Source organism: Triticum urartu, chromosome 1A (genome assembly GCF_056163025.1).
Source record: "Triticum urartu cultivar PI428250 chromosome 1A, HENAU_Tu73, whole genome shotgun sequence".
Classification (NCBI taxonomy): domain Eukaryota; kingdom Viridiplantae; phylum Streptophyta; class Magnoliopsida; order Poales; family Poaceae; genus Triticum; species Triticum urartu.
The window spans coordinates 264,698,823-264,708,237 of record NC_141873.1 but is presented as its reverse complement, the minus strand read 5'-3'; the positions used below and the strand labels follow the sequence as shown (position 1 = coordinate 264,708,237).

Below are 9,415 nucleotides of genomic sequence, written 5' to 3'. Positions count from 1 at the left end.
GGCCGCGCGCCTCCTCCCCCTGGTCCGAATTGGACTAGGAGAGGGGGGCGGCGCCCCCCTTTCCTTCTCCCTCCCCACTTCCTTCCCCCTCCTAGTAGGAGTCCTACTCCTACTAGGAGGAGGACTCCTCCTTGGCGCGCCAATAGGGTCGGCCGGCCTCCTCCCCTTGCTCCTTTATATACGGGGGCAGGGGCACCCCTAAACACACAAGTTGATCCACGTGATCGTTTTCTTAGCCGTGTGCGGTGCCCCCTTCCACCATAATCCTCGATAATATTGTAGCGGTGCTTAGGCGAAGCCCTGCGACGGTAGAACATCAAGATTGTCACCACGCCGTCGTACTGACGGAACTCTTCCCCGACACTTTGCTGGATCGGAGTCCGGGGATCGTCATCGAGCTGAATGTGTGCTAAAACTCGGAGGTGCCGTAGTTTCGGTGCTTGATCGGTCGGGCCATGAAGACGTACGACTACATCAACCGCGTTGTGCTAACGCTTCCGCTGTCGGTCTACAAGGGTACGTAGATCACACTCTCCCCTCTCGTTGCTATGCATCACCATGATCTTGCGTGTGCGTAGGAATTTTTTTGAAATTACTACGTTCCCCAACATCCACAGCCAAATTCAAAGATGAGAATGTTCTTCATGCCCGTGTTGGTCGCCTTCTTATCGAGTTCATATGCGCTGGTACAATTGATTTGTTTGTCTGGAGAATTTGGGAGGACCATCGGATGTTATAGAAATATTTTTCCAGACAAGTACAAGTAATATGATTTGGTGGTCTACCTTCGTATTATCCATCTTTTTGGTTAATATCTCATTAATCTAAACTTTTTATTTCTACATTTCAGATTTTAGAGGAGCGCGGGAAAATATTTGCCAAAGATGAGTGAGGAGGGATGTTGAATGGAACTAAACGAGGAACTTCTAGATTTAGTAAATGAGGTCCTTCGACCCCGACCCCTAAGCCATAGGATGGAGTGAATGTAGATATGAAAAGCATCCAAAATGATCGATACGGTATAAAGGAAATATGAAAGCTTCTGGTTACATTTTTTTCTCTCAAAACATCTTCTAGCTTATATCCACATACATGTGTTGGAGTAAGAAAAATTAATTTGGTTGAGACATCCTTGTTAGAAACAAAAAATAGTCTTTATGTACAATATGTGGTATTTGTTGCATTTTATGTATGATATGCATCTATGGGGCGGTCCAGTTAACTGCCTAAAAGAAACAAAATGAACCAATAGTTCCACACATTGCTAACTTGGAAACTATAATTGTTCCCATATGGTGAGGTGCCTTAGCTCTTGCCCATTCTTGACAAACACCATGTACATTACCCAACTAGTGGCATACTGTGTACTACGCAATTTGTTTTGTACCGAAGGTATATGGCAGTATAACATATGAGGAATCATCATGGCAACAAAAACAACAACACTTTAAAAAATAAAAACAGCGAGAAAAATTGATGGCTTCCATTTGTAAGCTACATTATCAGGCAAGATCAGTGAAAGAGCACGCCAAGAATTGGGGGACAACAATGCGAAAGCCACCTTGTTTTTCACAAACAAATCAGTCGTATATACTCAAGATTGATGGCATCTAAATCCTTTTGGGAGGTTTATGATGCCCGTTGCCTGCAGCTTTTGAGGACTTGTCGAGTAGCAACATCAACCCAACATTGTTACCGCATTGGCCAATAGGGTACCTAAAATGACATTGATGAAAGCACGGAGGTAAATAATTTTCACTTTGCCGGGAACACCAAAGCTAAATCAAGATGTCAGATATGCAATGCCTGTAACAAGGTAAAAAGGGTTTCACCCACTTGATACGGGAAGATTTCCTTCGCCACGAGACGATAGATGTAACCCACTGCAAGGAGATCAAAAGCAAGGTAATTATGAGAGCGGCTATTTCGCACCCAGACTCAATTATTCCTGAGTGTGAACAGTAAATTTTTTAAAAAAAGTAAAACAATAAAATAAATATGAAACTTTTAGGCATCCAAGATGCTCATGCTTGGAAGGCTCGTGCAAATGTTCATGGTGTGGTTGGACATCTGAGGGCTCGTGCGATTTTTTTTGGGTGTGTGAGAAACTTTGAAAAAGAAGCTATCCGGAGCTGATTTTTTTATACGAGCTCCTCAAATGTCCAAACACAATGAAAATGCTATTTTTTGAATTTACCATTCACCAAGTGCAGATGAACATGGTCACCGTTTTGAATTATCAGGCAATTATGTTTTATTTGCAAAAAAGCTTTTGACAAAAGGGCTGCTATACTTCTCAAAGCAACCATGTTTAACAATAGGCTATGGTAGAATGGAGAGCCAGTCTAGAACAAGTATCCTTCAAATGGGATACATTGATTCCAACTTATAGCAAACCTTGTATTCATAACTTCTTAGAACTTTTGGGGGCATTTGATGAGCATTGGAGCCTTAAGCGGGCAATCCAATGCTAAGTTTTCTATTTACTACTACCCATGTTAAGACTAGTTCTCATTCGATACATTACTAGGAAATATGGAGAGGTTGGTAATGTAATAGATCAAAGTCACAAAGAAAACATAGCTATAGCCAGAGCAATAATGGAACTAAACTTGTGAAACTACAAAAAATACGTAAGCTATGAATAAAAAATATCCATAGATAAAACAAGTGGCATCAATTTATGTAGATGTATTCCAATAGGAGTTAATTTAAATCACAGAGCCAATGTAAATGCATGCCCTAATTCTAGTAATATTAAAGATGTACTTTTATTTCTGGGCCTAAAAAAGAGAGAACAGAACAGACACGGATTTTTGGAAGATGGTTCCACACATATGAACAGTAAAATCAAGAAAGATACTCGAAAAATCAATAAAATATGAATATTTTTTATAAGATACATGGTAGAGTGTTCTACTCGTGTATGACGTTTCACGAAGAAATGCCATTCTTGGTATTCTTGGAAAAGAATTTAAAAAACCAGAGCAATAAAAGGCAATGTTTGAAGTAATTTCGAGATCCAATTATGTTTTCTTCCGTAAGAATACCATGGGTGTATTTCTTGGCAAAACTTGACATGTGAGTGGACTAGTCGACCTAGTTTGATACCCATTTTCTAAAAAAATATTTGATTTTTATGTTTTCTATAATGGGTGCTCGTGCACCCATGTTCACCTTTGTATTCTCCAGAACAAAATAGGTAAACGAACAAGCAACATCGATGCAAGGTCAAAGTAGCAATGTCCTCACATTGTAACAAAAATAATGACAGATTAATGCTGATCAAATATGGATACACATGTAAAACATAACTTAATTACTGACATCAAGCTTCAACATAGTTCATAAACTATGAAACCTAACGTTGCCAATCCAACCTTAGCAATTGGCTATCAGAAAAACAAAGTGCCTGGCAATTCTCAGGGAATACCAACCTTCAAATCCAGACTGCAACTTGCATCGAATTCCATATAATATAAAAATATTAATGGATGATCGTATTACTTGTCACACACTTCATTCATGAAAACAACATAAACTTGTAGATCCCCCATGATTTCCGCTGCCTCCTACAAGGATGGTTAGGGTGGTGACATATTTCCCCTCCCTTCATTAGCGAGGCCGGGTATTCTTGGCCCCTTTGTCCACCTCCCCCAAGAAGAGGGGGGGTGGGGACCCCTGACTTGAACTTTGATGTGTAGATAGGGTCACATCGAGGGCAGGGACGACACCACCTCAAATAAATTGTCTCTGCTTCTCGTCCAATTTGGTAGTCCTCTAACCGACAACAGGAGGAGTCACATTCATCTCGTCCATCTCTATACCGTGGTGGCATCTGACATACCACCCAGGTGGCGATGTTGTTCTTCTCCAACTGTGTTGTACGAAAACGATATGGTCGGGATTTAGCGACATGGGGAAGGTTCCAGGCCAACAAGCCAAAAATTCTCGGCTCCATCATGTGCAGTGGGCCGGTTCATCGGCTGAAAAGCAGCATTCACTACAAAAGGTGCTCCTATAGATCTTCTTGTGGCGATGATTCCCCTACTTATCGGGTCGTGCCACGGCGGCGCCATAGTCCTATGGTGGATGGCGGTTTAGCAGTGTACAAGGTTCTACAAGAGTGAACTTTATATTTTCTTCTACTTCCAGAGTCCTTTGTGCAAAATATTAATATATACACATGTCTCCCAGTGTTGTGGTATTGCCGGGAGAGTGATCGTGTATGTTGTGTGTAACCCTTGTTGTGTAATGAAATACGTGGCTACTATTCTAAAAAGGTAAAATGGCATTAACTCCTAAAAGGCTAAAACATGATGAATCCATGGCACTTAACCATACTTCATTTACACAAATGATTTTTCCTCGTAAGCAATATTAGATCCTCACGATATTGTATTATAAGGATATCATATATCGCCACCTATGAAAAAAAATGATGTGTATGATACTAGGCTATGATAGTATGCAATGACAATATAGTATACTACTAAAATGTTATGATGCGCTATGAGTTTATGATACTACTCGCTCTGAAGGTCTTGCACTTCTCGGGTATAGATGTGCGAGCAGTAACTATTTCACAACCAGCAAGCTGAGTAAATAATATGACTTATACACACCATTGGGTAACCCATGGGTAGATGATTGGGAGTTTGTGGAATTATGCTGCCAAATATATTTTTACTTCCATTCTTATTTCCTTGTTTAGCACATCATGAGAATTAGGCAGGGATAAGTAATGACACAACAATTACTCAATCTTCAAGATACAAAAAATTACGAAAATAAAGCAATAATAACTCTTGTGTTTATTACTCCACTTTATAATTATCTAGTACGGCAAACAATATTCTACACCCATTTCCTATCGGAAACACTTAAAAACTAGAGACATGATTTTCAGCACCCAGGTGCCCCTACACCCTCTATGAACAGTAAATTCAAAACAAATTCAAAAAAATCAAAAAAAAATCTGAAACTTTGGGACATCGAACATCATGAAACTTTTGACGATCTTGCAAAGTTTTAGCTAAAAATAACATTCGAAGAGCACTCAAATAAAAAAACAAAATCATTGTTCAAAGTTTATGTACATTTTTGAGCAGTGATTTTGTTTTTTTGGTGAGGGCTCCACGAAGGTTATTTGTTGCTGAAACTTTGCAGGAACATCAAACCTTTGATAATCTTTGATCCCTGAAAGTTTCAGATTTTTTTGATAGTTTTTCAATTTTTCATGAATTTACTGTTCATAAGGGTGTAGGGGCACCCGGGAGCTGTTAGACATTTCTCTAAAAACTAACGTCAGATTTTTAGACCGGACAAATATGATGTTTTACATGGCAATTTATATTGGTGCGATAATGACAAATTTGTTAGCAAGTCCAACAATTTTCTAATACAAAAATGAACTGAGACGGATTTTCCACCAACTAAATTTGCCATTGACGGAGAACATAATTTGCCATGGTAAAAAGTCTGACATCGGATTTATAGTGGAGTCCTTTCCTATCTGATAAACTATTCACATTCACAAAGTAATTCATGTTTGAAATCTTTTTCGGATTGTTATTTTTGGATAAAATCCATGTTTGAATTGGGGGCGATGTATGCAGAGAAAGGCCCAACTGCTCTTAAAATGAGATCATACGAGATTATATTACCTTGACTACAGTAGAAAAGAATGGCGTCCTCGCGGGCTGGCTCTTGAGCACCATCCTGTGCATGACCATCGGTCGCTGCGGCCGTGGTACAGTGACGGTCACGGCCGGTGGCGCTGCCCCCTTGTAGTAATGTTGCCCCACGGTCACCGCCGGCAAAGGTGGCGGGGCGTCCTTGCACAGCTGTTGCGCGATCTCCTTGAGAAGCACCACCTGCGCTTTCTCGGCGCCCATGGAGATGATGGCCTGGCGCATGGTCTCTCGGTCGGCCTCCAGCGCCTGGAGGCGCGCGCTGAGCCGACGCATATCCTCGTCTTCCCCCCACGGCCCGCCGGCGCAGCATTCGCTCCCGGCCGGAGTGCCGCCACAGATGGAGCCCTCTGGCACGACCAGGGGAACACCGCGGCCGTGGATGGCGTCCACGGTGTACACCCGATCGCTGGCGCCGCAGTCGTCGTCCGGGAAGTACTCGCCGTCGCAGAAGTCAAGGCTGTCAGTGTCGGAGAATGGACGCGGGTTGCGGGGGAAGGTGGAGCCCGGCGCGACGCGGATGATGGGCGTAGTGGTGGATGTGGGCGGTGCGCGGTGCTCGAGCATTTGGACGCGGTTGGAGAGGCGCGCGAGGTGGTCGCGCGGGGTCTGCATGTCGAGCACGTCCGCCTCCGACGCGGTCGGCGGGTGGTCATTAAAGCGGCTACTAAAGCACCGCAACGGTGGGTAATAGCCGCCGGCCCCAACCGTCGATGGCGTGGACGGGTTGCGCGGCGTGGAGGAGACTCGCGGGGTGGAATGCAACGATGCAGCGTTGGCGACGCTGAGGCGTGACAGAGACTGGAGGCCGCGCACCGAGGCCTCGCGCTTGGCGATGGTCTCCTCGAGGACGGCGAGCTCCGCGGCGTCGTGTGACATCTTCTCCTCTGCGTAGCGCCGGAACTGGCGCGCCTCCATCATGGCCTCAGCCTTCTCCCGCTGCAGGCGAAGGATCATCGTCATGGCCTCGCTCGCGGCGCCGGCCGCCGCGCCCCGCTCCGCATCCAGCTCGGCCTGCAAATCCGCCAGCGCCGCCTGCTGCCGCGCCAGAGCCTCCCGCAGTGCCGCCGCCTCGTCACCTATCTCCACCCGCACCACCGCGGGCGGCGCCTCTGGTGGTGAATTCCTCTTCAGCGTCGGCCTCGTAGCCGCCAATGGCGGAGACGATGGGCGAGAGGCAGAGATGGTGCTGGTGGTGGGGTGGCCGCAGAGAGGGCAGAGATTGAGCGGGGGCCCGCCGGCGTCGGCCATGGCGTGCATCCGGGGAGCCGGGAGGAGGCGGGCGCACGCGCGCGCGCGCGAGGAGACGGAAATTTGGTAGGAGGGAGAGAGGAAAAACGGGAGGGGTGCCTTTCCGGTTCCCGTCGTTGGGCGGTGTCTTCATTTTTTCCATTTTTAGGATGGTGTTTTCCTTTTGCGTTTCTTTGGGCTGAAGTTGAACTGGATGGCCAAAACGGAAAGCAAAGACAGATAAGGGCATCTCCAACACGGCGCATCAAACATTGTGTAAACGTCTGGACAGTATGGCCCAGACACTAATTTTGTGGACTTGTCCGGACATCCGAATTCCAACAAGACAGAAACAAAGATGGAGAAGGTTTGTGAGCGTCCAGCCACGTAGGCGCGCGACACCCCAGACCCAGCTAGAACCTAGGCATAACCTGCGCAAAGGGACATTTCCACCACTTTTTCGTGCGAAAGTTCGCCCTTTCCCATGCTCTCTGCCCTGACAGCCGTTGCGCTGCACCCAGTTCCCACTCGTTTCGCCGTCCACCGCCACGATGGAACCGATGGAGACGGTCGTTGTCACGTCGGAGTTGGAGGATGACGGTGCAGAGTAGGGTGACTGGCATAGTAGGAAGTCACAAATCGGAGGTCGTATGGGGAATTTGCCTAGGTTCATGCCTCTGAAGAGTAATACCCTACATCATGCTCGTAGACCTTTTTTAAGGACTATCAAAGCTGTGATAAAATGTGTTTGAGGGAAATGTAATATTTGATTTACCAGCTAAAGATCCTTTTGTGAGACATTTCCCCAGGAAAAAGAAAATAAAGACTTACACAGGAGAAGGCATCATCGTGAATGCTAGAAGCTATGGTTTCGGTGTGTTTGCACCACCTTGATCACCACTATGATCAAGCTTACTGACCGAAAACAAGCGTTTCATGGGAGGCAACCTACGCGAATAAAGTAGACAACTAAGTTTTTATTTTTGTTTTAATAAAAAGAGTGATTGAAGTTCTTTATGAAGAAATAGGTTTGGAAGAGTTGTTCTAATGAAGGCTTAGAGGGTGTTTGGATACTCTCTAGTCATGTGACTAGTAGTAGTCAGACTAGAAGTTTTTAGTCAGGCCCTGTTTGGAAGGTGACTACTACTAGTCAGCATTAAATGTCTCAGTATTAAATGTCCACCAATTAGAGGAGAGAGAGAGGGACTTTAGTCAGTAAAAGTCAGGGGTGTTTGGAGGTTTACTGACTAAAGGTGACTACTACTAGTCTCTAGTCAGTAAAAGTTGGGGGTGGGGTGACTAGGGACTAAACTAGTTTTAGTCACCCACTAGTCAGGGGTGTTTGGAGGTTTACTGACTAAAGGTGACTACTACTAGTCTCTAGTCTCTAGTCTCTAGTGATCCAAACACCCTCTTAGCTATGTGCAAGTTCAATTATATGTTGTATTGATGTCTGGATGCCTGAAAAGTTTTGGAAGAAACAGATCAAAAGGCAACCTTTAAAATGACTGCAACAGTCGTATGGGCGGTCGTATGGCTTGCTAGAGGTTCCAACGCAAAACAACCAGAGACATGAGAGTGATCAACTGCGTTTTAAATGGGTGCAAGCGCTCGTTTCAACAGCTGTTTGAAACCTTTGTGGAGACAAGAAAAATTCTAGAGAATTTGACGGCGTTCCAAACGGGCGCACGCGCCCATCCGAGCGGTCATTTGACATCCTCTATCAGAAGAAGTAAAAGAGTAGGGCGGAAGACCGCGTTCAAAACGGATGCCGCCGCCATTTCAGCGGTCGTTTCATCTATGCACACATGCAGGTAAGTCATCAGGGTGAACATCGGCGCGCGCTCGTATCAGCGGTCGTTTTGAACCCTGGCGGCCCCAATAATCCCGAGGAAGCCATGACTAGGAGATGCATATATTTGATCCAAATTTGAGTTTGGCTTGGATTCGTTGATGTTTTTAGAGGAGTATGTTGTGACTACCATAGGATCAATATTGTTTAATTGTATTGGACTGAAAAATTGTTTTCTAGATGTTTACATGAAGGTCTATTTGTGTATGTGGTGCTTCGAGTTCATCCACCGTGCTGCCACAACAAGTTTTCATTCAAGGGATCATCTTCACTGATCCTGAAGCAAGGAAGAAATTCCAAAAGCTCAGTACAAGGAAGATCAAAGCAATCGACTGGGCTTGCGCGACAACACTCGCCAAGCTAGGTATTACTAACAATTTCAATTTGCTTTGTCATAATGCCGGCTTGCATCATTTTGTTTATCAGGGATGTGAGACATATGAACGTATGACGCTTGAGTTTCTTAGCACTCTCTCGCACAATGTTGGTTTAGGGCCCATTCTGAAACCATCTAGCTTCTCCAAAACTTCCCATATCCAGCTTCTTACCACGCTTCTTGCTTCACGTGGCGAACGTGAAACGTTCTGGAGCGTCGCCAGCTTCTCCCAGCCCCTGGTTGAGCTGGCAGCCCAGCTGGGGC

At 45.2% G+C, this 9,415-nt stretch overlaps 1 protein-coding gene across 1 annotated transcript; it reads right to left on the bottom strand.

Moving 5' to 3' along the window:
- Positions 1–1,265: 1,265 nt before the first annotated feature.
- Positions 1,266–7,034, bottom strand: LOC125527003 (myosin-binding protein 7-like). Its single transcript, XM_048691617.2, has 3 exons — positions 5,667–7,034; positions 1,837–1,883; positions 1,266–1,716 (listed from the first exon to the last, which is right to left on the bottom strand). The coding sequence occupies exons 1-3, from the start codon at positions 6,951–6,953 to the stop codon at positions 1,611–1,613; spliced, it is 1,440 nt and encodes a 479-aa protein (XP_048547574.1). The 5' UTR covers positions 6,954–7,034; the 3' UTR covers positions 1,266–1,610.
- Positions 7,035–9,415: the final 2,381 nt, after the last annotated feature.